A 27,475-nucleotide genomic window follows, 5' to 3' on the forward strand; every position below is an offset into this window, starting at 1 on the left:
GTAATGGACAGTAGCCTGTTCTGTTTAACAGAGAAAATTGCCCCTAATCCATCTTCTGGTGCTGAAGTACTTTTTTTTTTTTTTTTGTCCTGGCAACTGATTTCAACAGATGTGAGCCATATGGTGCCAGTGCTTTGGTATTGGCAGAAGAAGCTGAACAAACTATTAGAAATATTTCCAAAATGGTCATCATCACAGCAGCCAGGCTTGGTGTATGCATTCCTTGCAGAGTCCAACCAGTAGTTTGGAGTCACTCTCACTCCTGAGCATCTGTCATTCCATCCTTATAAAAGAACCTCTTTGGTATTTTGTATTATATTTGCCAAATGTCTCTGCAGGAAACCAAATTTCAGCCTTTAACCAAGTTGTGGTTGGGCATCATGATGCTACCTTGGTTAAGTGGCTATACTACTGTTAACGTAGCATGGGTTGGGGGTGCCTAATCTTTGAGAATGAAACCAGATCTTCTTGACTTGGAAAAAAAAAATCAAAAACTTGGAATTGATCTGTTGCAGTTTTTGGGATTAGTACTGCATTGTTCCTGAAAAGCAAGGAAAAATCATGATTTGTATCCACTTAAAGAGACTAAACAGAGAGCAAGCTTTCCAAGAGATGAAGTGAGGGCATAGTTATCATCTCCAAAGCATCTGTATCATTCTTCTCCTGGCTCTCCCAGGACCTCCTTTTTTACTTTTTTTTTTTAATTGAAAACTTTAAATGGGAGAATTGTCCTTGTTTCCTACCAGGCACTGGGCCATGATGGTTGGTTGTTGAAGGGTGGATCAGTTCATGTTGCTCCATATGCAGTATTTATCTCCTTAGGATTGCCAGGGTTTAATGCTGAGCAAGCAATAACCCTGTAACAGATTCTCTCTATTACCCTCCCCTCCCTGATAAAGAAAGGAGAAAGAATAAGGGAGAGAGATTGATGGGTTGGGAACTAAACTACACAACTTCAATGAAACAGTAATGATAGAAAGGAAAAAATTATTAAATATATACAAATATACAGAATAAACAATACTAGGTTCCTTCCTCTTTTCCCCCAATAACTCTCACATCACCACTGAGGCTGCAGGGCAGTCCTGGGAAAGTCCAGGCTGGAATGCTGGGGTCAGCTGGAGGCAGGAACACACAGATCCAGGCTGGCACAGATGAGGAGCACAGGCAGAGGAACAGAGGGAATCTCCCAGGATGCCGAAGGAAACAGGGAGAGGTGAAAAAGGAAGGGAAGGGTTTGATCTTTGTGATCCCTCAAATTTATACTGAGTATGATGTGTATGGGATGGAATACTCTGTGTGGTCACGTTTGATCATTTATCTTGTGCACTCTCCCCTAAAGGAGGGTTTGCAGGTGACCTCTTCACTCATTTTTTCTTCCCGCAGCACAAGATGTTCCTCAGAGCTGAGCAGTGCCCTTGGCTCTGCACACCATTCTCCAGCCATAACTATAAACATTGAGTGTTATCAGTCCTAGAAGCACTGGAATACTGACTGACAAACCTGCTGTTAATTTCAGCAAGTGCAGCTACTTATGAGACACTTAGCTGAAAGCAAAATTACAAGACAGAAAATCAGCTCTATCCTGGCCCAGACCAGGACAGGATTCGTAATATTCACTTAAAAAGCTTTTTTGTATTTTATAATTTGGATTGTAACAATGTTTGTGACCAGAAGGTAACACAACCTTTTGTATTGCTCTATTTCAGGATTTTCTGGGATCTGGAGACCCCAAAGGCACAAAGATGCTAATAAAAAAGCAAGCAGATTGGGCCAAGAACATCAATGAGCCAAGGGCAGCAGTGGAGATGTACCTCTCTGCAGGAGAGCACATGAAGGCCATAGAAATCAGTGGGGACCATGGCTGGGTTCATAAGTAGGTTTTACTTACATCTTGGAGATAATATATGATGAAATCTCAAATGATTTATTATGCATTCTGCCTAGTTTTAAAATAAGACAAAGCTTGTTTGATATGTGCTTTTTTTTTAGTATCAAATTGAGTATTTGAAGCACATCTACAACTAAGAATCTTTTAAAAGTTACGTACATTTAGAGGGTAGGGACATAAATACGTAAAAACAAATGCATTCCAACAGTAAAGAGAATGAATGTGTTCATTCCTAGTATGAGACTGTCTTTTAAAACATGCATGCTTAAACTTAGAGTAATCATCACAGCAGTGTTTAGATATGAGAGCCAGTTTCTGTTGTTTTAAGCTGCTGAGTATAATAATCTAAGTGGGTAGAGAAGACAGCTGGAGCACAGGTCCTTAAAAATTACGGAGCTCCTTCTGTCATTGGTGTGATTCTCCTTGATTTGCAATAGGTGACACTTTGGTTTGTTTGCAGAGTTGCTGTAAGATCTTGGACAGGACACTCAGCCTTCCCTTGTCTCAGTTTTGCTATGTGGCAAAAAGGAATTAGGAATTGAAGACTTTAAATAGTACTATGATGATATTTATGAAGTAATAACTGATAAGAAGTGAACTTACTACAATAATTAGACAGAAGGCAAAACAGCAAGGTGAAACTTGAAACATCTGGCTTCTCTTTACTGGCTCCAGGCTAATTGAAATTGCTCGGAAACTGGATAAAGCTGAGCGTGAGCCTTTGTCAAAGTGTGCCTTCTATTTTAAGAAACTTGATAACCCTGGCTATGCAGCAGAAACCTACATGAAGATTGGTGACCTGGAAGCATTGGTCCATCTCCATGTGGAGACTCATCGCTGGGAAGAAGTAAGTGTGCCCTTGATTTCTTTGTTTAAAACCACTTCTCACTGTCTCTGGGTGCAAGAAAGGGAGATAAATGCCTGGCTAACCCCAGCTGTCATGAAGAGAGGGGTGGGGAGGGAGGATTCTGTATGCTCAGGGTTTGCTTGGTGGTGGTTTTGGTTTGTTTGGGGTTTTGTGGTTTTGGCTGGTTTTGGTTTGTTGGTATATTTAATTTCTTGGCCTTATTTCTGAGCACCTTTGTTGAATTATAGCTGCCCACTTCCTACTGTAATCCAGGGGATGCTTCTAGTCTGTCAGAAAGAATAAACAGCATTTAAATCATGGCAAATTCTGTTTTGAATGGTAGGATTTGTTATTTGGACATACCTGAGTGAAAATACTATACACGTAACATAGATCTGGTGAATGTGTGCTGGATTAGGGCAGGCCCAGCTCTAGAACCGGATTTATGCTTCTGACGAGGTCAAGTTCTGACTTCACTGGGCTTTCCCATAAAAACATGGGTCTGCCAGTACCACCCACTTCACCTTGGGGTCATTGTTAATTTTGTTCTTGTTTCTTCACATTAAGGTTTTGATAGGAGCTTTTTCAAAGCGCTGCTGCAGTGGACACCCACTTCCCCCACTTACATGGGTGCTTTGGAAGATTGCAGACTTAATTCTTTCTAAACTGCATTTATATATATTTACTTCAATTTCTCTAGAAGATGTATTCAGTAATAATAATATTTTTGTCTCTTGCTGTGAAATATGCTAAATTTCCTAGATAATAGCTTTCACAATTCCTTCTTTCAATAACCAGATTGTTACTATGCTTAGCTTCTCTTCTTTTGTTGTTGGTTGCTTTTTATTTTGAAATACATTAATTTCATACTGGAGAAAATATGGATTACACTCTTTATTCCATTTATATATTTTTATTGTGAATTTACTTAAAGCTAAGGGATTGGCCCTGTGGAATATTCTAAGCCTTTTAACTGTTTGAACCATGCAGTCTTCTAAACATGATTTTTTAATTTACCTTAGGCATTTGCTTTGAGTGAGAAGCATCCTGAATTCAAAGATGATGTCTATGTTCCTTATGCTCAGTGGCTGGCAGAGAATGATAGATTTGAAGAGGCTCAGAAAGGTAAGAATGTCCCTGACAGATCACTGCTCACACAACATTTACTCCATGCTTTTTCAAACTTCTTTTTCCAAACTCTGCAGTCTCTGTCCTGGGCAGTTGCTTATCAGTGGGATTCAAAACCAACTAGAATCTGTGTTTTCATACTGATCTTGAAGTATTGGGGACTCTCCTTATTTTATAAGAAAATGTGATGGATTCTCAAAAATTATGGCATCTAAATACAGGTCCAGGTTTTCCATCACATTAGCTTATCTTATTGTGGCAAGTAGCAACAGTATTTGGCATATAATCTGAATTGAAAATTATTTTATTAATTGACATTTTATCACAGTAGAATGGAAAAAGTGGCATTTGCCTTATTATCCTGAGTGGGAAACACTTTTTCCTTCTGTTTGTACAAGTAAAATTTTCCTGTTCCTTTAAGAATTTTCATTTATTTTTGTTAGTCACATAAAAATTGCCTTTCAGGAGAGCTGTCAACCTTCCATCATGTACACAAGCTTCAAAATTTAATTCCCAAACCGTTGCAGGGACAAGGAGAGGTTGAGGCTGCTGCATGTGGAGCCAGCACGTTTTTAGTTGAGTTCCTTTCCTCAGGTGCAGCTCCATGTGGCAGTGGCAGCTGCTGCTTCTGGAGCCAGCTCAGATCCAAGGCTGTAGCTGTGAAGGGCCAAGCTGGTGGCATGCCAGGTGTGATCTGTCTCCACAAGGTGCTGTCAGCACCAAGCCTTGCAGCACCTGGTTTTAGGGGGTTTGGTGGGTTGTGCTCTGTGGATGGAGCTGCATTGTTCCTTCTTTGTGCCACAGAGCTCTGTGCTGCTGGGAGTCAGCAAATCGCAGTGCCCTGAAGTGGCTCTGAGAGTTTGGTTGTGTCTGAGCTGGCTGAGGCAGGGGGACTCCCTTTGGGGTTGGTCTCCCCCCATCCCCATTATCCTGTATGAAGACTCTGTTTGCCAGTATGTGTTTACCAAGTGAGAATTCAGGATCTTGCTTTATCCTGAGCATCAAATAAAGACAAGCTGTTAATAGACAGTAGAAAGACACAGGAAATATTGTTGTCCTTCAAAATCTCAAGCACCATTTATTTACTGTAGTTTTGATTGAAGTTGTGTCTTGCAGTGTTTGGAGATTGCCATTGTTTGTGTTGAGATCTCCTCATCAAAAGATTTCTTTTCTATATATAAAGAAAACCCAGCCAGAGCTGTACAAAATCTGTGAGCTCAAGGGCTGCTGAGACAGTGCAAAAGCCACAAAATGCCTACAGATGCTTCTCATGTTCTATTAGTGTCGCTGCTTTCAAGAAGAAAAATACCAGTGTGTAATCCTTTTTATCCTGCCCCGGATAGGCTGTTTGATACTGGCTGAATAGACTGTTCTTAATTTAAAAACATTAATTTCAGTTAATTGATATAATCGCACTGTAAAATCCTCTTTGTTTTGCCTTTCTCTGCAGCGTTTCACAAGGCTGGCAGGCAGAGTGAAGCTGTGAGAGTGCTGGAGCAGCTAACACACAATGCTGTGGCTGAAAGCAGGTTTAATGATGCAGCCTATTATTACTGGATGCTTTCCATGCAGTGTTTAGATATAGCCCAAGGTAAGGAACTGAAAGGAAGTTTGTATTTGTTACCTTCCTATGCATGTAGACAATTACTGAATTGTGATAGCATTGCTGCATCTGCTTCACTCTTTGTGGTTTTGTTTTTAGTGCTGTGGGTAACTCTGGCTTGTGCTATTTTTGTAGTCCCCCTTTTTTTCCCATGTGCTTATTTAAAGTAAATAAGCAAACCAGCAACATCAGCACGCACAGGCCTCCTTTTGAAATCTGACTAGAATCAACATTGTGCCTCCTGGGACCATGTGTCCTCATGGACCTTCCCACAGCACACTTGGACTAGGGAAGTGACTGGAGGGTTTAAGTGCTAGTGAAGAAAAGAATTATCTTGGAGGGTAAGATACATCTAGTATTTGAACATAGATTGGAGAGGTACTTTATAAATTGTTTCTGCCAATAGAGATAAAACTGGTCATTCATTAGCCATCTTGTCCTTAGAATGTATTTCACTGTCAGAGAGGTGTAGCCAGTAGTTTAATTGGTGCAATTTAGTAATAATTAATACAAAAGATTGCTAATACTGCCTTTTGCCTTTTGGGGTTTTTTTTAATTCAGCTGATGCATGATAAAGCTGACCTGATAGCCCTCAGTTACTTTATAGAGATGCAGTCTTTTCCAATTAATAGTATATTTAGTATTTATCAAACAAATATTTCAAAATTCATTTTATTTGTAAACTCTGAAGTTAAGGATGAGTTTTCTAGTGATGCATACCTACTGTTTTCTGCCTCTAACTAAGATATAGCTAAGTTAAACCATTGCCCCAACTCTTGTGTTTTATCATGCTTGATTTGAACCAGAAATTTTCTCAGAAAGATGGCAAGTCTGTATATTGTGTGGTTTGCATGGGTAGGTGGGACACACCTGAGCACATCTCTGTTGGAAATGCTGGAGCTGAAGTCATAACATGCTGCTTTCTTCCAGCTGAGTCTCACAGACTCATCTTGGAAACTTCCACTGAAACTTTTGCCTCCCGCAGAGAATGAAGAACAGAAGACTGAAATGTTACAGAAGTTTCATCACTTCCAGCATTTGGCAGAAGTTTACCATGTCTATCACTCCATTCACAGATACACTGTAAGATACTTCAGAAGTTGTGTTTGTTTTCTGAGCATTTTTCTTTTGGAAGTCCAGAAATAATGGGGAATAATTAATAACTCTTCAGGCAGTTAGAGTGTAGATTAGTGATACTGTATAGTAACTTTGTTTTATTATACAACCTTCTGCTGTACTGTACAAGAACTTTCCTTATCTTAGTTCCTAACAGCTGCAGTGCAGTTTTAGCAGATCTGTTCTTGTCTCAGTATGAGCAGAAGATAGGACTGTGACTGACTTCCCACCCCCAGCCCTTTTCTTCTGGTTATATAGTTTGGTTCCACAGTGACCTGACCCTCTGGTCCTACACAGGCTACAGTCATCTTTTCTTTTAATCTAGGGAAAGCAAGATTGAACAGAAGAAGGCACTCTGGCTGAGGGATTATTCCCCAGGGTACATGTGTCACTTGTGGTGTGTGTGTGATAGGCAGTCATGAGTGAGGAACTCCTGCTACTTCCAGCAGTTATAGTAATGTTGCTGCCACTGTTGGTTAAAGCATCTGTTGTCAGATGTTTGAGAAGCTTTGATCTGTCCTCTTGCCCAAAAGAAGGCTATGTGCTATGACCAGGCTGCCCTCAGAGTCTGGTAAAGATTCTGTTTGAGCTACATGGATCTCTTTGTCTCTGCACGTAAAAACCACGAGCCTCAGTGGTAAAGACATGCAAAATCTGCTTGCTATATTCTGTCAGCACCTCTTCTTTTTACAGCTGTGTGAAAGAAGCAGTTTCTTCATCTTTGAGATGCCTGGTGCTGTGTTGCTCAGAGGTCTGAGCTCTTGGTTTTCCAGCTTAGAAATCCATGTCTGTTTTTAATACTGCAGGAGGAGCCTTTCAGTTCCCACTTGCCCGAAACCCTCTTCAATATTTCCAGGTTCCTGCTTCACAGCTTAACAAAGGAGACTCCTTTGGGGATCTCAAAAGTGTATCCTTTCAATACAGTTCAAAATCCAGAAATAATCTTGTGAGATACTTTAAAGTAATATTTGATTATTGATGTTGATTCACAATGCAGAGATCTCCTGTGGGTTGTCTTGGATATCTTCAGTTTCAGCTGTTGGTTGTAGTTAGACTAAGCTGACTTTTCTCCCTAAGGAAATAATCAGCATCTTCAAACCACTGAATGTTTAATTCTTTTTTTTTTTTTTTTTACTAGTGTTGTAGAGCTGTACAAATAACTATCTTGTCATTCTGAAAACCACCCACCAAACCTGGTTTATCACCTTTGTCAGGAAGCAAGTTCTAGGATAGCAGTCACTGCAACAGGGTGTTGGCTCTGAATCTTGACAGTGTTTTTGCATGTAGACTGAACCTAGGCAGGAGAGGGGAAACCAGGAGCTTTTCCTTCACAGGAGGATGGTGTTGCTGTGTAGTGTCTGTCAGGCTAATGTTTGCACAGCTTTTTTTAGTGCCTGTTGCATCTTTATAGAGTGCTTCATAAACTGCTTTCTAAACAGCAGTTGTTGTTATACACCAATGAAAGGCAAAGGCAACCTTGGTCAGTGACCCAGAGTACAGGCTTTTTTTCTGGTCAGATTAGCTGTATTTAGTTGCTGTCAGTGGGCTGCTGGTGGTGTAAGATTTTTTTTTTTTTTTTTTTTTTTTTTTTTTTGTCAGGAGGAAGATGCATCCAAATTTGGTACAGGGATTCAGAACATTTAACCAAAGCAATGTTTGTATAGGGTCAGTTCCTGACCTTGCCAATAATGGCCCACAGACATTTTGATAGTCCTTTCACACTTGTTTTTAAATGGAGTTGATTTCTTTTGTTAAAGCCTGTTTAAAGTGCTGGTGTTGGATATGCTTCATAGCACAAATTCTCTTGATTAGAAAGAGTATTGCATTTCTCCCTAAATGCCATATGTATTTTTCTTCCTTAATTAAATTATAGCAAAACATTATTTGCCCTGGCAAAACAGAGTAAAGCTCTTGGTGCATATAAACTGGCTCGTCATGCCTATGACAAGTTGCAGGGACTGCAGATCCCAGCCAGGTTCCAGAAATCAATCGAGCTGGGCAGCCTGACGATCCGATCCAAGCCATTCCATGACAGCGAGGTGAGCTGTAACGTGTTCCGTGTTAATCATTAATATTTGGCCTGACCCAAGAATCTGAGTTGCTGTATGCACAAAAGAATCTGAAATACATTATGCATAACTCTGTCATGTAATTACATTGCTGCTGGAAACACGGTCCTTTTATTGTTATTCTTCAGGTCAGACTTCTTTTGTTCCCAAGAACAAATTAAAGTCAGTCCTTTCTTTACAGGCAGCTTCCATCCACCCTCTCCTGTCTTGCCTCTGCCTTCCTCTCTGCCTGTTAATTCTTTCAAGCCTTTTTCTCTGATCCACATGCAATTACTCCACAGTCTGTCTCTCTCTGCAGCTGGAGGTCACTTTCTTTTGTCCCACTGCTAGCACTCCTTCCCTCCTCCCCCTATCCCTTGAATGACCTGCCTTCCTTGAGTCTTATTTTAACGCCTTCTCTTCTTTAACTGAGGTCTGACTTTGTGTAGTGTTCTATAAAGCCATGTCTCATGGAATACTCACTAAAAATAAATTGTATTGTGCAAGTGAACATGCACCTGGGCACCTGAAATAATGGAAGCACAATCTTAAGAACTGCCTAAAATAACTGCTTTTGAAGAGAGGTGGATTAATTGGAGAACTTGAGTTTGACCAACCCTTAGAGCAAGAAACTTTGCTTCAGTAGCCATCTCTTCGAAATATTTTACCACTCTGTGTTCGATGCAGAATTCTGCTTCTGTTACTGCAAAGGCAAGGTGAAAATCTAATTCTTAGAATGGTGAAGACAGCTATTTTAATGTGAAAACTGCCATTTTATTAAAAGGGGAAAGCATTTTCAGATGTTGAAGGATCTGATTTCACAGCAGTATTTCTCCAGATTAGTGCTGATGTAATGTCAGTGGTGTAAACCCAGGGAGCCCATACTTAATTGAAAACAAAGAGCTGAGGATGTGCTGATCTGTCTACGATTACTGTGCTTTGTATGTGTCTTTGCAGGAGCTTGTGCCCTTGTGTTACAGGTGCTCTACCAACAACCCTCTGCTAAATAACTTGGGGAACGTCTGCATTAACTGCAGGCAGCCTTTTGTCTTCTCCGCTTCCTCCTACGGTGGGTTACAGTACCACACTGGGTTGTGCTTTTCACAGCCAAAGCAGATAAATGTTAACTGAACAGAGCAGTAGGTCAGTACTTCATTTCCTCTCTCCACAGTGTTGTTTGGACAAACAAATATTTCCTTTTCATGTTAGCATTCACTGAGTGGCTGCCTCTTGTCCCAGGGTTTCATTGCAAGGTAGCAGCAGCAGCAGGGCATTGCTTTGTTACCAGACACTGAATGTATAAAGTGTTTCATTAACACAAATGCAATCTGTGAGGGGTTGAGGGGTTCTGGGATTGCTTTATCTAAGGTGCTTTATGAGAACACATGGGCCAAACAGCACACTGTAGAAGTCAGATTGTTCATTTTTTAAGGGGCACAATATCCTCTCAGAGGCATTTGCTGAGTTTTGCAGGCCAAATGCTCTTTCCTTCTCACACCCCTTTAGAAGTGCTGCATCTAGTCGAGTTCTATCTGGAAGATGGCATCACAGATGAAGAAGCTGTAGCTCTGATTGATCTTGAAGCTCCAAGATCAAATAAAAAAGAGAATAAGTGGCAAGAGATGATGAGTGACCGTATCCTTTTGATTAAAATTGATTTCCAGTCCTTAGGAAAAAAAAGCAACAATTTTGAAAAATTTCTCCCCTCTTAGGTTTAATATTTTCTTTATTCATGTGACTGATGTGAGTACAATTCCATTGTGTTTCCTTTTCAAGTTTAACAACGAAAGTGGTGTTTTAACTGAACCTAATATTTTCATTAAGCTATTCAATGAGGAAAATTTGTTTCTAGTCATGCAAATTATTTTTTTTTTGACAATGGAATGCTACACTTTTCCTCTTCTGTTTAAACTGCCTTTTGTAAAGAATGGGGAGACTATGAAGTGTGTTATTAACTTTAAGTAACTAGCTTGCTTCAGAGGCTGCCTTCTCTTAGCCAAGGGCAACCAGCATGGACTTTCTTCCTAACTATTCCTGCTGGAATCTGGGTTGTAATGCTTTGACATCCCAAACTCCCAGTTGATTTGGGGGCCATGTAACATTGTGTGTAAAGGAACACACAAGAAAACACAATCTGGGTCTAAAGCTGCTGCAAATGTGATTTACTTAGGTTGCTTCATTTGCTTTTTGTTGTTGGTCAGAAGGGGCAAAGAGGGAAAGAAGGCAGATGAGGTCATGCTGGGTTGTGGTCAGGTTTGCCATTCCCTGGTAGCTGTGAATCACAGCAAGCCTTTCTCTAGTGCTCCCCATAAGAACCCAGCACTGCAGCCTGTGGGAGCACCCTGACCCTCTGCAGCATCAAGGGTACCTGTCCTGCTGGCATGCTCCATGTTTATCCTGTGAGTGCCAGCTACTGTGAGGGCAGCTAATTCTACAGGAACACTTTTTTCCATAAGAAACACATCTAGATGCACAGACTTTGAGGCTTGATGACAATACAGATATCATTGAAGATGATCCCTTTACAGCAAAGCTAAGCTTTGAGGTAAGAGCCTTACCTGCATCTTCCAGTTCTTTCTACCTACCAACAGTAAAAACTACAAACTTCTAATCCAAGCTGCTCTTCTGGTGAATGTGTTACAAGGACTACCACAAGCGAGATACAAAGGAAGGGCCTTAAAGAGAGGGGTGGAACTTGAGAGGGAAATGGATTTACCACTTTAAAAAAACCTAACCCCAAAGAACCCCTGAAACCACCACACACAAAAAAACCCACAATACAACAAAGATCTTAAAGTTAACATTCCTGGAACTGGGTTTTATCATCATAAAATGATATAGTTGGGCTGTCCCCCAGGGTATTTTCTCAGTCTAGTCAGTATACCTAAACCAGTCATTAGTGAGATTTTAATACAAACTCTGTGTGTGGGTGTTATTTACAAGGAGTTGTGTTAAAATGAACAATGGAAGTTCACTGAAACCAAGTTAGAGATGTGGCTGGGTGCTGCTGTTGCTGAAGGTATCGATAAAACTGACACTTTGCCTCTTACAAGAGCTTATTAAACCTTGAAGGCCTTTGCAGCTGGTAACAGTGATTCTTTCTCAACTTGCTCCCCTGCAGCAAGGAGGCTTAGAATTTGTTCCAGTGGTGGTGAATCGTGCTGTTCTCCTGTCCATGAGCCGGAGGGATGTCCTGATCAGACGCTGGCCCAAGCCCTTGCGCTGGCAGTACTACCGCTCCCTCCTGCCAGATGCCTCCATTACCATCTGCCCCTCATGTTTTCAGGTAGTGCTTTCATGGATGGGTCTAAAAACCCCCCCAAAAACCCTATGGAGAACCCTGCGGCCGAAAAAATTCTAGTCATTGGAACCTCATACTTTAAAAAAAGGTATTCAATTCAGGAATTCCTGAATGATGCAGAGGCAGAGAAGGCAATGAAAACCAAAGGCAGGGCTGTGTGATCCACAGAGGCACAGCTGCCTTCTGAAAACTTTGAGGTAGCTGAATTTGAGAAGTTGTGCTGACAGCAAGGCAGATCCTCTTGAGCAAACCTTGGCTTAACAACAAATGCTGATTTGTATTTATTTCATTTTGCTCTGTCTCTCTGACTTTCAGCCTGACCTATCAGGGAAAATCAGTCAGTAAGCATATTAGCTTGTGGTTCAGTCCCTCCCCCTCTCCTTCCCCCTCAGAATATTTTTGAAATACTGGACTTCAGTTGTATTTGCTTATTTTTGTCCTTCCTTCTGCAAAGTAATGACTGGGTTTGTGTCTCTTCAGTAGCATTGGCAGTGGTCTCTGATATGCTTGCTGCTGTATTCCAGGGTATGGTGCTCTCAAGCAGTTGGAAATTAAGAGGAACAGTTCTGTTGGAATGTAACTGCATGTCTGTGCCATAGAGAAACCCTTGAGCCCAGCTTGAGTTTTCTTTGAGCAAGTCACAGGCTAACTTGTCCCTAAATCTGTTCCTGATTAACAGATGTTTCACACAGAAGACTATGAGCTTCTCATACTCCAGCATAATTGTTGCCCATTCTGTCGACGGAGAATAGATGACTCAAACCAATGAAGAAAAACAGTCTTATACTTCAACTGACAGACTTCCCCCTTGGCTTGGCCAGGACACTTCTTAGATTCACAGTTTTCCAAATAATTTAGTTGTCATCTAGTTCCAGTTTGTACATAGAAGTGGAACTGAGTTGAAGAAATATACCTATTTTTTTAAAATTAAAATATCTGTTGTTTGTGAACTTCCTCTACATTTCCAGGCAGCCAGCTGTGGTGCCACAGGGTTTTACTGGCATGTTTCTAGGGGTTTCTGGGGTCACATTCATCTTTGAAGTAATTGTTATTTCTACTCCAACTCCTGTTGGAACTTAGTATGTACCCATTATTGATAGATCTTCAAATAAACGGGTCTGGTTTTCACTACTCTTTGTCATGGAATTTGACATGATCCTGGTTCTTCTGAGCTTGTATTTTTTTTCTTCCTATTCTGTGTAGACAAAACAGCACAAGAGTTGACAGTTCTTAAAGTATGACTTCAAGTTACACTGAGTGTGGCTTCAGGGACCATCACTCACAGCCAAACTCACTGGAGGGAAGGGGTGAAGTTTTTAATCTGTGTAGAATCCACCCTTGTGAAAATCCAAAGTTCCAGGCTGTGCACAGCAGTGTGTGTTTAACCAGGCTGCCCAGACACGAGCACCTGCACTGCCTGCTGCCCTGTGGGTACTCCTGGCAGCATCAGCCTGTTTGCCACTAATGGACGGAACACCCCTGGCCTGGGGTGCTGAGCTGAGCACACTGCACACCTGTAAAGAGGTCAGGGTGCTGGGCAGGATCACCAGAGCAGCTGGGGGCTCAGTCAGATGGTGGTTTGCCATGAGGGAGGGAATTTTAGTGGTTTTGCTATTTGGCCAAACGCAGTGTGTCAGCCCCAGGCAGCAGCTGGTCCCTGTGCAGTAGTGTGCTCACTCCTGATTCCCTGCAGGACTTAGAGAGTCCCTGCAGAAGAGCAAAAGAAAGAAGCTGATGGGTGGTGATACAGACAGTGCAATAACTGGAGCAGAGCTGTGCAGGTGAGCAGAGCAAAGCAGTTTATTGACTGCTTCCCAGTGGCAGGCGGATGTCCAGCTGGCTTCCTGGGGAGCAGGGCATTGGCATGAGGAACGGGAAGGCAAACACCACAAACACAGCATCCTCCTTTCTTCCTTCTTTCCCTAAGCTTCTGTTTCTGAGCAGATCTTCATCTGGTGTGGAATACCCCTTTGGCCAGCTGTCCCAGCTCTGTTCCCTCCCTCCTTCTTGCCCACCTCTGGCCTATTGCTGATGAGACAGCTGAGAAAAGGAAATCCCAGAGCTATGGGAGCACTACTGAGCTGTGTCTGTGTTACTGATTCTGATTTGGACACAGAGCCAAAACACAGGACTACATGACTGCTGTGAGGCAAGTTAACTCTATCCCAGCCAGATCCTGCTCACCATCATGCTGCAGGTAGCTGAATCTCTTCAGGACAGTCACCAAGGAATTCTCCAGCAGCAAGAAAATTTGCATGGGTAGCCAGCTGGGCTGGGTTTCAACTGGGAAGTGACAAGGTCTCTTGATTTCAATCCAGTGTAAATTGTGCCCATGTTACCATGAGCTCTGTTGTTGTTGTGACATCCCATCTGTTACAGCCTCCTTTTGATGTGAGTGGGAAACGATGTTCTGCTTTCCTTTCTGCAGCTACTGGCTGAGGCTGCTGGGTGCTGGTAAAGTGCCTACCATGTAAACAGCACTTTGCATTGGGCACTTGGGATGTCTCAGTGTCTGCCTGAGTTCCTCTTGAGAGTGACCCTCTGCAATGGCACTGCAGGGTTTCCAAGCCCCTCAGTCGTTCCTCACCAAGTTTGCTTAATTCACCACTTCAGAAACATTCTGTTCTAATTGCTACTTGTCTGCTTTTTTGACTCATCTGTCACTGTTTGCAATGAAGACTTTGCAACCGACATGGATAAACAATGCTGTTTGAGATGGGAGCCAGCATGGAATTCAGCTCATTCTCCCAGAACTGAGCGGGCTTTGCAGAGCTGGTGGGAATGAAGAATTATGGAAATAATAAATGGGGCTTGCCATGACACAGACCACGTGGATGTAGCAAGGAAGTTTTTTCCTTTTTTTAAACAATTGTGAATACAGCCTAGGTTTGAAAAGTGTATTTAACTTTTCCAGGCAAAAACACACTTGAAACATCTCATATATTGTTCTAATTCCAGACTGCCCCATGCCATAGAAACTCACAGGAAATTCCATAATCATGCGTCTTTGGACGTACAAGAAAGTCTCACCATGGTGCTTTTGTCTGAAGCTGTTGTTAGTGTTTGACCAACAGCTTTCTTCCATCTGCCCCATCACTGCTTCCTGTACCCCAGTGGTGACACACGCCAGGCCCTAAGCCCTGGGCAGCAAGAGCTGCTGAGCTCAGCAATGGCTTATTGCATCAGAGCTTAAGGTGGCATATTTGTATTTTGGGAAAATAAATCTTTAATCCTTTTTGTATGCCCAGGTACAAGTGTGAACAGCTGCATTTGCAGTTAGATAGTGTCACTGCCCGGGGCCTTGGTAACATGAGTTAATTGAGGGGGACCTAGTGTGGGAGCAGAGTGTGTGAAGGCATCACCTTCTCACCCTAATGTGAGGAAGACCTTTGGGACTGTCTGGGGTGATTGTGCCTCCTTTGCCCATGGTGCCAGTACTTTGGCTCCTGTAAGCCTTCTCCACTTAGGGGAGAGGGACAGTTTTCCAGATTGGTTTCTTTAACAGGAGCATGGAGCTTTAGGTTTTTTGTCTTTAAACTTTTTGCATGTGCTAAACAAACCCATGGGGAATGCTGGTAAAAACCAGGCCAGGGCTGAAGAGAGGCCAAGAGGACATGAACTTCTGTCCATCTTGTGCCTGTGAGCTCCAGCTGCTCTGGCACATCCTCCTGTGCTCAATGGCACTTGGTTCCCCAGTCCTCTGCTGCACCAACCACTCAACTCAGCCCATGGCCACAGTGAGGAGAGGTGCTCAGGTCTTGGTCTCCTGCCAAGGGGCACAACAGAACGTGTTGGCTCAACCCCTCTGAAGAATTAAGAGAAGGTACTGTCTGACTCAGTTGCTGGCTTGCACAAAGCATTTCAAGCATAATTGAGTGAGGAGGCAGAGAGGACACAGAGGACATAGGAGGCTCCAGTGGTGGTTTCCCCTTTGGAATTTGAAGATTCTACAAGGTTTTAGGGAAGCCAAAGATGTCTGCCAACCATATAGAGTGTTGGCCTCAGCTGTCAGGGCCCTTGTCCAGCAGCCTCTCAGCACTAGTGCAGAATGGTGCCTGTCCCGGATAGGTGGACTGTTACTTATTGGGCAGTACCAATGCAATTGTCATGACCCAAACCAAACCCAAATGATACAACTGGAAACCTGCCAGCAGGGTCTTCCACTGTGGTGTTCAAACCTCCCCAGCCACCCTCTGCAGCAGCAGCGTTCTGAACTGCAAACCTCTCCTGTTAGCGGGGGATGAAGAGGAGCTTCTGTTTGTTGGCCAGTGCCAAAAACCCGGACTAGGAGCCTTGAGAAAGCACGGGCAGGAGCAGAATTTCTGTGTGTCCTTCTTGGCACTCTCTGCCTCTGCCTGGCAACTCAGTGGTAACACATCCCATCCAGTACCTCTCTGGGAAAACTGAGGCATTTCACATGGATGGGCAGTGCACCCCTGAATGTCCATAGGGTTGGACAGGGTGCCTTTGAGTGGGGGAGAGCAGCAATATGAGCTATGGATGGACAGCTCTGGATTGTGGGGTGCTGAGACTGCCATGGATGCAGGGTCCACCCCAGACTGTGGGTCCCTGGAGATCACAGATGTGCAAGGGCAGCTGCTGCCTGGTGTGGGGCCCCTCCAGTGAAAGGTGTGGTGCAGAGATACCTCTTTTATACGACCATGAGCCATGGTCTCCAACAACGACAGCATGGTCCAGAAACAGGTGTCACATTAATACCTACCCAGGAAAGCCAATTAGCCCTGGATGATTATGATTAATAATTCTGTAAGCCCTGGTCATGCTGACACCAGTGCCTGGAGCTTACCCCAAGGGGCACTTTATAAGGGGTACCCTGTGGAGGTGAGCGTGGCCACTTCTCCTCAGGGTGACGGTGAAGGCTGAGAGGTGGCAGGAGAAGTGATCCCCCCAGGCTCACAAGACCACCTCTGAGTCAGAGGAAAAAGCACCTCACAAACCATAGCCATGAACGGCACAGAAGGACAAGACTTCTACGTGCCCATGTCCAACAAGACAGGGGTGGTGCGGAGCCCCTTCGAGTACCCCCAGTACTACCTGGCTGACCCCTGGAAGTTCTCAGCACTGGCTGCCTACATGTTCATGCTGATCCTGCTTGGCTTCCCCATCAACTTCCTCACACTCTACGTCACCATCCAGCACAAGAAGCTCCGGACGCCTCTGAACTACATCCTACTGAACCTGGCGGTCGCCAACCTCTTCATGGTCCTCGGAGGCTTCACAACCACCATGTACACCTCGATGAATGGGTACTTTGTCTTTGGAGTAACAGGATGCTACATCGAGGGGTTCTTTGCTACACTGGGTGGTAAGTTTTCCAAATGTTCAAAAATCTTCTGCAAGGAATTGCTGCAGATTTTAGGAGGGGGAGGGAGGACGCCCAGATGATCTTTGAGAAATATGGCATCTGGAAGGGCCTTGGTCTGCTCTTGCTGTGGGCCAGGGCAATTGCAGTGTTTCAGGGTGGTAGGTGAAGAAAGTGACAAATGACACTATGTTTTTTCACCCTGTTTTGGTAGCCACCTGCTCAGTATCCTGAGAACAGCAGTGCAGCAATGAAAGCAACCAGTAGCAGATTTTGCTGTTGTTGGATTTGCACATCTTCTTGGCTTGCTTTCTGACTTGAGAGATGACAAATTTGTTCCTCCTGTCGTGGGGCTGAGTCTGACACTGACTCTAATGTGGTGCATGGTGGTGCAGGGTAGCAAAGCTGGATCTCCTTCCCATGCCAGCCAGGTTTGGACTGAAACAGATGTTAAATAAAAATCGTGTTTAAAAATTCCCTCCTCTGCTCATCTCAGCCTTCAGCCACAGGCAGCTGTTTCACTGGTTTGGTCCTTGTGGCACGTGTTTTCTGGGAAGCTGAGAGTAGCAAGGGCAAATCCTGGGATTCTGGGCACCCACTTCCTCCAAGAGTGGGTCCATAGGATTGTAGGTGCAGGTGCTGTCCTGGATGAAGGGCAGGATGCAGCCATTGACCACAGAGTGGTTAGTGTGGGTCAGCACCACAGTGAGGAGGTGTCTTTTCATACCTTCCTGCTGCCTCTGCACTTGTGCTTGGTTTATTTCTCTGTCTGACAGGCGTCTTCCTCAAGAACTGCAGTCTGAGGAGGCTCCATGCTGGTGTCAGTGCAATTTTTTCCTCCTGATGCTCAAAGTCCTTGTGTCCCCCTCCCTCTCTGTCCCTGGTGCAGGTGAAATTGCTCTCTGGTCGCTGGTTGTCCTGGCTATTGAAAGATACGTAGTGGTCTGCAAGCCCATGAGCAACTTCCGCTTTGGGGAGCCCCACGCCATCATGGGTGTTGCCTTCTCCTGGGCCATGGCCTTGGCCTGTGCGGCCCCCCCGCTCTTTGGCTGGTCCAGGTAGGGAGGATGCTCTGCTCTGCTGGAGCTGGGATCCTGGCTGGCAGTGGCTTGGCTGTGGCTTCCCACCAGTCAGCTCTGCAGGGTGCTGACCTGCCTGGCTTGCCCACAGGTACATTCCCGAGGGCATGCAGTGCTCGTGTGGGATTGACTACTACACTCTGAAGCCAGAGGTCAACAATGAGTCTTTTGTCATCTACATGTTTGTGGTTCACTTCATGATCCCACTGACTGTCATTTTCTTCTGCTATGGGAACCTGGTCTGCACTGTCAAGGAGGTGGGTACCTGCCAGCAGTGGTGGGCTGAGGGCCATGCTCGTTCCCAGGGCTGGGTAGGGGCTCACACCAAGTTTCAGGATGGTGACAAAAGGAGTTCCCAGGGCCAGGCTGGCACTCCATGAAGGGGGAAACAGCAAACTTCAGACATGCAGCTCAGCTAGCCCAAGCCCTGACCCCACGGGGTGCAGCCCAGCAGATGCTGGGGTCCATCCTGCAGCTGGAGCTGGGTCAGTGCAGCCCTCCCCAGCTCCATCACATTTCCATTCCCTTCTGCCCACAGGCTGCTGCTCAACAGCAAGAGTCTGCCACCACCCAGAAGGCAGAGAAAGAAGTGACCCGCATGGTCATCATCATGGTCATTGCCTTCCTGATCTGCTGGGTGCCCTATGCCAGTGTTGCTTTCTACATCTTCACCAACCAGGGGTCAGACTTTGGGCCCATCTTCATGACCATCCCTGCATTCTTTGCCAAGAGCTCTGCTATCTACAACCCTGTGATTTACATCGTCATGAACAAACAGGTAACTGGCAGGCTGCCTGGCAATCTCCTTCTTTTGTGCTGTGTTTTGTTTTGCAGCAGCTTGCAGACAGTTATGATACCTCAAGGTACCAGTGGGTTGGGAGGGGAGTTTGTTTCTAAGTGATCTTGTTCTGACAATTGTACAGCTCATCCTTGGTGTTGCATAAATTGTGTGAATACAAGCCCATCCTACCTGAAATGATGCAGGCACTGAGTCTGTGGAAGAGCTGGGGCTGCATCAGCCCCAGCCAGAGTGGCAGGCAGGGTGGGCAACAGGGAAGGAGACCCCACCAGGATGGTGCCTCCTGTACTGCAGAGGTGAGGGGTTCCCAGCAGCTCTGCTCAGCTCCTGCCCGCTTCACCCCTGGGCTTCCCTCTCTTCCAGTTCCGTAACTGCATGATCACGACCCTCTGCTGTGGCAAGAACCCACTGGGTGATGAGGACACATCTGCTGGCAAGACAGAGAGCTCCTCCGTCTCCACCAGCCAGGTCTCTCCCGCGTAGGCCACCGGAGCAGCCGGTGCTTGGGGTGCATTGCCCCGGGAGCAGGAACCGAGCCCCACTGCCGCCCACGGCCCCGCGCAGCAGGCTCCTCTCTCCTGGCACTAGGAACCCTGGCAATAAGGCTGGAAATGTGTACACACGTTTTGTAATTAAAATGCAAAGGCTTAGCTCCTCAACTGGTGTAAATCCGTGCTTTTCTGTTGACTTGCTGCGAGCTCATCCCTGCTCCAAGCACAGACCCCCATGCCTGAGGCCCCGTGCTGAGCCCCCAGCCCATGGCAGAGGTGCTCTCACTTCCGTCACCCCACCTGGGCAGCCCAGCAGGTACTGGGGTCCATCCTGCCTCTGCCCCAGTGCTGGGGACACCTCCTGCCCCTGCTGCTGGAGATGGAGGCCCTGGTCACCGGGCCTGGCCATGCTTCAGCTGCCTGGGGCCAGCCTGGCTGCTGTGAGGTGCCCCCAGCCCTGCTGGGTCCTCCTGGCTCCAGCCCTGCCCCACTCCTGCGTGTGGGAAGCCCTGGGAAGCACCATAAGCCCTCAGGGGAACAGGGTGGGATAGGGCACTGGTGCTCATAGGACCCTGACACAGAGTTGATGGCTGCAGAGGAAGGCAGGGGCATGCAGGGTGCCTGGCAGCATGGCACGGCACAGCATGGCACGGCACAGCATGGCACGGCACAGTCCAGCTCAGTGTGGCTGCAGTTGATGTGCTCATGAGGGCTCAGTGCTGCAGGCACCTGGCACAGCAACATCTGCATGGTGTTTGTAGCCTTGCTCGACATCCCCTCAGCACCCTTCCCCGTGGTCCCACCGTTCATCTTTCAGCACCTTCAGGTGCCCCGAGGCTGTGGCCTGAAACACCTCCCAGTCCTCCTGCTCACCCCTGGTTCAGCTGCAGCCAAGTAGGAGGTTTGGGCCGGTGCTGGAGGATGGGTTGGTGCATCACCGAGCTCCCCTCCACACTGTAGCAGGCAAGACATGGGAGCATATGGCTCAGAGATGTCGACATATGTTTTAAGCACTACAAGATGGCATGTTGCAATTGTAGCAGTGTTCTTCATTTTTATTTTTAGCTCATTTATACAAATAAGATGTTTTTCTCGCTGTTCAGTGTTATCAACATTTGAAACTATTTTTGCACATTATTATCCTCTCTGATTTCTAATCCTATGCAGCTTTGCAAGGTCTAATAGGGAACATATAGAAGCCACACAAGTTAAACCTTTAATAAAGAGCAATTTGCAAGTACAATTCTCTCATTATTTTTTTTTATCGATACTTCTGCATATTCAGTGAAATCTAAAGATTAGAGGTTTATGAATAATTCAGTGTTTAGGCTGATGTCTGATTCATGTACTTCAAATCTGGGAGCTGTTTTTGGAGGGAAGAGGAGGAAGGATTTGGTGTTTATTTGCTGTCCGTGTGACTGTGCTCCATGGAAGCCCTGCGGTGCTTGGCACCAGCCCCAACACACGTTGGCTGTGGCCCAAACAATGCCCAGCCCTGCTGCTGGTGATGGCAGGAGCAAGCAAGGGTTTGGGCTTGCCCAGCCTCCAAGCCCAGGCAGTACAGAACATCCTGTGTGTCCACTGGATCACAGTAGGACTCAGTTTTGACACAGCACTGGATGCCTCAGGGACTCCAGGTGGCCAAAGCTACAACTGGCCCATGGCACGATGTTGTCTGTCCTTGGTGTAGAGAGGCTGCTGTGCCAGGAGCTGGCATGGAGGAAACACAGAGGGGGTGGGAGTCCTGAGCGTGGCAGGATTCAGTGGGCAGAGGCAAGCGTGAGGTCCTGCTCACAAGCACACAGCTGGGATTTTGCAGAGGGTCATTCCTGCCTTTTCAGGCCAAGAGAGCAGCCTGTTTACCAGACTCCCTGGGCAGTGCAGCCTCCTGCTTCCCAGTGGGGCTGTCCCAGGAGAAGGGAGCTAGCACACCACACCTGCACACTGGGCATGGATCCCTGCAGGCTGTCTCCTTCTGTCCTACAGCAAGCCACCAACCCAGCACCCCAACACCAGGGAGGTGCCTTTCCCATCACCCCACAAGCACCCTGTCTGCTCAGATGTGCTCCTTTTCCCTCCAGCGCCCTGCAAAGCTTTGTCAAAGAGCACTCAGCTTCCCAGACACCTGCTCCTACTGGGGTGGCAACCACAGCAATTAGCAGCTGCCAACCAGACCCTGCAGTTTGGTTGCTAATCAGATAAATTAGCTGGAAGAGAGCTGAGCCTGTGAGCAGAGCTGGGCCTGGGTCTTTTGGCTGGTGTGCTCAGGAGTGTGTGTGCTGTGATGGAACCTCGTCTGGGTAAGGGGGTTTGCTGGGTGCTGTAGGTCCTTTGGGCTGGGGGCCTCTGCTCAGGCTATGGTGGCTACAGTCCCTGTGAGGCTGCAGGAATGAGCAGGGTGGTGGCTACTTGGCTTCTGGGGAGCTTTGCAGGCCTTGGGGGAGTGAGCACCTTGGGTCTGGCCTTGGTCCCAGCAGGTGCCTCTGTCTTCCCCAGCAGCCCAAGCTGTGAGCACAGCCCAGCTCCGGGGTCTGCTGTCCCGGGTCCGGCGGCCCCCACACCCCCCCACCCTGCAAATGGTCATCGAGGCACTGCGGGCCCAGGACCAGAAGAAGGGTGCCTCAGTCATCGCCATCAAGAAGTTCATCCTGGGCAAGTACCCCACGGTGGACCCTGTCCGTCTCAAGTACCTGCTGAAGCGGGCGCTGAGCAAGGGGCTGAGCCGTGGGGACCTGGTGCGGCCCCACAACTCCTCTGCCATGGGGGCCACCGGACGCTTCAAGGTGAGTAGGGGATGCTGGACATGGAGCCATGGGGCTGGGGAGCTGCCTGCCCTCACACCCACCTGTCCCTCTCCCCAGTTGGCCCCTGAGAAGCTGCGGCACAAGCAGCTGGCAAGCCAGGCAGATCCTGATGGAGAACCGGCGCTGGAGCCAGGACGGAAAGAGAAAACCAAGGCCCCCCGGGTCCCTGCGGTGGGCACGCAGCAGCAAGGTAAAGGTGGCGGTGCCACAGACTGCCCAGTCCTGGGAGAGGCTCCTGCCTGGGCTCATCCACTGTCCCTTCTCCCATAGGCACTGCAAAGGGGAAGCCAACAGAAACAAAGCAGAAGCCGAGGGCAAAGCCCACAGATGTGAGTAGGGCCCATGGTGAGGCGGGGTGGCCCGTGGCATAGTGGCAGCCTGGCCTGTGCCATGGCAGAGCCTGAGGTGCTCTTTCCCTTCCAGGTGCAGCCGCCAGCTGCAGCGAAGCCCAGGGGTGATGGAGCAAAGGCCCCCAAGGCTGCCAGCCACCCCCGAGCCCCTGACAAAAACCATGCAGGGCTCTCTGCTGCTCTGCCTGCCAAGGATGCAGGACAGGGCAGTGGTGATGGTGACAACCCCATGGGTGCTGGGGTGAAGGTACCCCAAAAGGCACCTGTGGGAAAAAGCAAAGGGAAGGCACCTAAGGGGGCACAGCAAGATGCACCCAAGGCTGAGGGGGGTCAAGGCAAGGCAAAGAAGCCCCAGACAGCCCCAGGAGCAGGCCAGGGGAAGGCTGGGCTGCGGAAGGGAGCGTCAGGGAGCAGGAAGACCCCATAAGACCCCAGGAAGACCCCCTAGGCAGCCCCCAGCCCTACTTCCTGCTGGGACCTAGCCCTTGGGATCTGCAATGTTTTTTTTTAGTCCCCAGGACTGGTTTTAACTCTGTTCACCTGCTGTTAATAAAGCTGCTTCACTCTTCTCATGACATGGTGTGCCTGCTGCCCTGGTAGGTCTGTGCCCCTGCACTCCTGTCCCTGTATGTGTCCTGCCCTTGTGCTAATGCCTGTCTGATCTAGGATTACAGCAGTGCTGGGGCAGCAGGACCAGCTATGTGCCATGGGCAAGGCCCCCCAGCACTGGGGGACCTGCCTGGGTAAGAGGAAGATGGAAGTGTTTTTTAAGGCTCAAAAAAATGATCTGGGGTGTTTTCTGTGGACTTGCAGTATTGCTGGTGCTCTTGTTACATATCAGTGGCATACTGCCCGTCTCTAAACCTGTCTTGCTAGCACCTGTGGTTCAACATATGAACACTTTCATTTAATTGCCTGAAATGGCTTTCTCTTGATATGCACAGAACAGAGCCTGTCTGAAGGTCAGCCTGATAATGCAAAGGGTTACGGGCCTCCTGGGCAGAAAATAAGTGGAAGTAAAACTCTCTTCCTAAAGAGGATTTTGCTAATCTTCAGCTGGCCTTGCCAATGCCCTCCAAGACTCCTGGCCTTGCTTTGGGGCTTAAGCAAGAGCTGAGCAAACTAACTTATCTTTAAACTTTAAGTCTTGATCATGTTGATGCATCTTTAATGGAGCCAAAACTCCTGTCCCCTAGGAATGGGGTGGGGGATGCTGCAGTAATTGCTGAGCAGAGCTCACCTGACCCTTTGGTGATGGTTAACCTCATAAAGCACTGCTTGCTGGCATGGAAGTATCCCATAACAGGACCAGGCAGCAGCTGGCAGGCACCCAGTGTAAAACATGAGGCACTTTTGCTTTGAGAGAGGCCAAACCATTTAATGGCTTTACTAAGCCTCAACTTTCTAGTGGGAAAATAAATTCCCTCTGTTGCCTGGAAAAAGCAGTTTTTGCTGGTGGGCAGTGGAAGACAGAGGATTTAGCAATGCCATGGTTATTAAGATCCCCAGGCTATGGCTGAAGCCACAAGCTTCAAGGAGGGATGGTGGTGTTGGAGCAGAGCAAAGCAAAGCACAGGCTGGAGCAAGCAGTGTTCTGTGGGCTGGTGGCACCTGGCAGAGGGCAGGGTGGTCTTCATCTGAGCTGCCCACCCCCAGCATAGTGCCTCTTGTACAGGCAAAGCTTGCTGTGCACACCCACGGGCGTTTTCTCCGATGTTGTGTGTCCTCTGTGCTAATATAGGCAGGAACATCACCCTGTGGGTTTCAGCACCTTGTTTTATTATAAAGATAGGCTTTTCCAAGAGTCTGCCACTTCCACTACACAGCAGGTAAGGGCACTACACCCACAACATGTGCCAAAGTTTAAAAACATGTTACAAAGGGCTTGGGGGTTCAAGGCAACACTTCAAACCCTCAAGCTTCTGCTGTTAAAGTTGTTCCTTTAAAATAGCTGTAGCAACTATATTTTTTTAATATTTTTTTTTTGTTTTGGAAAAAATTAAATAAAGCAATAGGCCCCGATACATGGCCCAGCCACATTACCTGGAAGCAAACTATACTTGCTGTCAGCTCACCTGTACTCTTTCCTTGTAGCAACATGGGGCTATTGCTCCATGGCCCTTTCACCACCTCCAGCCAAGCTACCTTGGTCCTTCTTACCCTGGCCTTCCCTGTGCTGGGCCTGCCTATATCTCTGGCAGCTATTCACAGTTTCTAAAAAAAAAAAAAATAATAAAAATTCAAGAATTTTTTTGTGAAATCAGTTTCAAAATAAAATGTAGCCCAGCTACATTCTTTTGAGTTTCTGTTCTGAAGCCACATCCTCAGCAAAGGCATTGAAACCTCTACAGTGTATGTACTTTTTCTGTAGTTCTCTTGTTTAAAAAAGACAACTCTGTTCTTCCCCATTCCCTCCCCTTCCTCCCCCCTTTTAACATATGGGATAAAGTCTATAATTTGTTTAAAATAGATATCTATATACACACACACAATTCTGATGATCTAATTTCTGACAAATGTGGCATAACTGGAAGCGATGGGATGGAAGCCACCTGTCCATGGCAGTGAGTCACCCAGGAGGAGTTTGGTGGACCAAAGTCATTAGACACCAGGCTGCAGCATCCTTGCCAGCTGGATGAGTAACAGAGCCTCACCTTAGACCCTGCCTGCAGTGAGGTAGTAACTTTCTTTTCTTTTCTTTTTCTTTTTCCTTTTCTCTTTTTCTTTTTCTCTTCCTTTTTTTTTTTTTTTTTCCCTTATTTGACAGTTTGAAAATGTGGTGGCCATGGCTGGGTTCAGCCCCTGTGGGGCAGGTTGCCTGTGCCTGTGTGTGGATGCTGACTTCAAGAACATGGTGATAGCTGCAGCTCAGCCTCAACAGAGGGGATGCTGGAGAAGATTGAAGTGGTCACAGCTCCCCTGGCTGCAGAAAGGATGACACTTTCAGCAGGAAGAAGGGGCCACCAGGACAGGATGGGGGTTTGCCCCACTGCAGATGCTGCGGGATCACAGCAGAGTTTCTAGGTCTGTGCAGAGGGATCCTGCTGGCTCACCCTAGGGTAAGGAGGTGTGGGACACTTTCTGCCTTTGCAGCTTGGGGTACTGGAGCTGCTGGGCTGCCTGAGTGAGAGCTGCCAGGGGAGGGGGTCTGCTCCCTTTGCCTTTTGGGGCCAAAAAAAAGACTGGACACAGAGCAAAGCCATGGTCACCTGGTTGCTCTTGGGTGACAGCTGAGGTGGTCTGGGCCCATTCAAGCAGAACAAGCTGCTTTAGGAAGACACCTCTGTAGCACTGGCTTTGTTTTTGGTGAAGATTGCAGGGAGATGCTGCAGCACGTGGGGCAGAGGGAGGGAAGGTGCTTATCTGTTGTTTTGCTCTGCACATGGCTCCAGCCCACTCTGCTGGGGGGCTCCCAGCAGGAGCTGGCCCCCCCTTGGCAGAAGCAGTGTTGTGGGGCTGAGCTGGGGCAGCATCACAGATGTGCATGCAGCATGGAGACTGGGGTGTGGGGGCCAAGTCCTGCCCCTCATCCCACACGCCTGGTCCTCTGCTGCCAGGCAGGGCCCATGGCTGTCACCAGCTGGCTGAAGGTGGCCATTGTTTGCCTACCCACTACAACCCCAGCTCACTGCATGCAGATCTGGTGAAGGGGAAAGGGTCTTTCCTGCATGGTCTAGCACCTAACGTGCTCCCTCTGGCTCTGCACCAGCTGTCTCCATCAGGGGATAAAGTGCTTTCACCATGCCTTAGCTACCTGGGAAGCAACTGCTTTGCCTCAGCCCTGGGCTCCCCATGTTGCCCAAGTCTCAGATGAAGGAGTGGTTACGTTTACACATACAGTACAAAAATTAAAAGGCACAAAACTACACAGAATGCAGCAGATAGTGAACAGTTGATAGAGTCCCTGGTGTTGGAAAAACAAGGATGTCAGAGGGATGGTGTGGAGGGGAGCTCAGGCAATGTTCCAGTTGCCTTTGCTGTCTCTGCTTGTTACTCCCTGAGGCTCCCCTTCTGCTTTGTCTATTTTTACAGCTTCTGTAGCCCCGTCTCTTGCCCTGAGGAACCATAAACAGGGATGCAGGGAGCCACTGACCACTTGGGTGCTGATCAGAGGGGAGTAGTGAACTGAGCTTGCCACAAGTGTCACGTCTCCATTTCTAGTTGGCACTGGCAAATAAATTATGGGTGCCACCACAGTGCAGACCAGAGGGGTTTTTTGCTGCTCAGAAAGTTGTCTTGTGGCTTCTTGTTAGGTGAGGGAGTCCTTCAGCAGCAGGTCAGGCCCACCCCCACCACAAGGTTGGTTTGAGAAGGACCCTGGTAGAGGCAATCCACAGTGTATCTGTAGCTGAAGACAGGTTCCCTCTGGCACTGTGCTGCAGAGAAGGTCATTTCCGGGGCTGCAGCCAGCCTAGGCTTCACTGCAGCACTCATAAATGTTATCCTCCATGAGTGCAATCACTTGCTCAAACTTATGCTGGAGCTGGGTGCGCTTCGTTGTGGGGTTGGCATCCAGGGCGGCCACGATCTGCAGGAGACACAGGCAGGTGGGCAGCCAGGACAGGCCAAGCAAAGTGCCCACCCGCCAGCCCAGATTCACTGACCAGTAGAGAGGGAGACCCCACCCAGCCCCACCACCCAGCCCCACACCCCAGCACCCTCCACTGCTCTGGAGCACAGCCCAGGCCCTGGGCA

At 47.2% G+C, this 27,475-nt stretch overlaps 4 protein-coding genes across 5 annotated transcripts in view; 3 read left to right on the forward strand and 1 right to left on the reverse strand.

Annotated features, from left to right (window-relative positions):
* Positions 1-13,060, forward strand: part of IFT122 (intraflagellar transport 122) — a 28,572-nt gene extending 15,512 nt beyond the window's left edge. Inside the window, exons 19-30 of the mRNA XM_030458313.1 lie at positions 1,710-1,876; positions 2,567-2,738; positions 3,761-3,863; positions 5,317-5,457; positions 6,455-6,552; positions 7,392-7,492; positions 8,459-8,624; positions 9,591-9,702; positions 10,140-10,268; positions 11,102-11,178; positions 11,755-11,919; positions 12,614-13,060. Coding sequence (XP_030314173.1) covers positions 1,710-1,876; positions 2,567-2,738; positions 3,761-3,863; positions 5,317-5,457; positions 6,455-6,552; positions 7,392-7,492; positions 8,459-8,624; positions 9,591-9,702; positions 10,140-10,268; positions 11,102-11,178; positions 11,755-11,919; positions 12,614-12,703 — 1,521 coding nt within the window. The 3' untranslated portion in view covers positions 12,704-13,060. The remainder of the gene's footprint in view (positions 1-1,709; positions 1,877-2,566; positions 2,739-3,760; positions 3,864-5,316; positions 5,458-6,454; positions 6,553-7,391; positions 7,493-8,458; positions 8,625-9,590; positions 9,703-10,139; positions 10,269-11,101; positions 11,179-11,754; positions 11,920-12,613) is intronic.
* Positions 13,061-16,790: 3,730 nt separating this feature from the next.
* RHO (rhodopsin) lies at positions 16,791-19,631 on the forward strand. Its single transcript, XM_008501365.1, has 5 exons — positions 16,791-17,260; positions 18,147-18,315; positions 18,428-18,593; positions 18,875-19,114; positions 19,499-19,631. Exons 1-5 carry the CDS (start codon positions 16,900-16,902, stop codon positions 19,616-19,618), a joined length of 1,056 nt encoding a protein of 351 aa, XP_008499587.1. The 5' UTR covers positions 16,791-16,899; the 3' UTR covers positions 19,619-19,631.
* A 2,279-nt stretch (positions 19,632-21,910) lies between these two features.
* On the forward strand, positions 21,911-23,245 carry LOC103535344 (protein B4). Its single transcript, XM_030458200.1, has 5 exons — positions 21,911-21,926; positions 22,126-22,409; positions 22,488-22,620; positions 22,701-22,759; positions 22,854-23,245. Exons 1-5 carry the CDS (start codon positions 21,911-21,913, stop codon positions 23,205-23,207), a joined length of 846 nt encoding a protein of 281 aa, XP_030314060.1. The 3' UTR covers positions 23,208-23,245.
* Positions 23,246-24,538: 1,293 nt separating this feature from the next.
* Positions 24,539-27,475, reverse strand: part of PLXND1 (plexin D1) — a 66,189-nt gene continuing 63,252 nt past the window's right edge. For both annotated transcript variants that reach the window (XM_030458199.1, XM_030458198.1), the window contains one exon: positions 24,539-27,308. In XM_030458199.1, coding sequence (XP_030314059.1) covers positions 27,192-27,308 — 117 coding nt within the window. In that variant the 3' untranslated portion in view covers positions 24,539-27,191. The remainder of the gene's footprint in view (positions 27,309-27,475) is intronic.

Source organism: Calypte anna, chromosome 12 (genome assembly GCF_003957555.1).
Source record: "Calypte anna isolate BGI_N300 chromosome 12, bCalAnn1_v1.p, whole genome shotgun sequence".
Lineage (NCBI taxonomy): Eukaryota > Metazoa > Chordata > Aves > Apodiformes > Trochilidae > Calypte > Calypte anna.

What these genes read in the sequence shown, in the direction of transcription:
- RHO (XM_008501365.1), top strand. Translation starts at nt 16,900, where the DNA reads ATGAACGGCACAGAAGGACAAGACTTCTACGTGCCCATGTCCAACAAG. An exon ending in GTTCTTTGCTACACTGGGTG is followed by an intron (nt 17,261 to 18,146) that starts GTAAGTTTTCCA and finishes TCCCTGGTGCAG; the next exon opens with GTGAAATTGCTCTCTGGTCG. An exon ending in TGGTCTGCACTGTCAAGGAG is followed by an intron (nt 18,594 to 18,874) that starts GTGGGTACCTGC and finishes TTCTGCCCACAG; the next exon opens with GCTGCTGCTCAACAGCAAGA.
- LOC103535344 (XM_030458200.1), top strand. An exon ending in GGGCCACCGGACGCTTCAAG is followed by an intron (nt 22,410 to 22,487) that starts GTGAGTAGGGGA and finishes CCCTCTCCCCAG; the next exon opens with TTGGCCCCTGAGAAGCTGCG. An exon ending in CGAGGGCAAAGCCCACAGAT is followed by an intron (nt 22,760 to 22,853) that starts GTGAGTAGGGCC and finishes TTTCCCTTCCAG; the next exon opens with GTGCAGCCGCCAGCTGCAGC.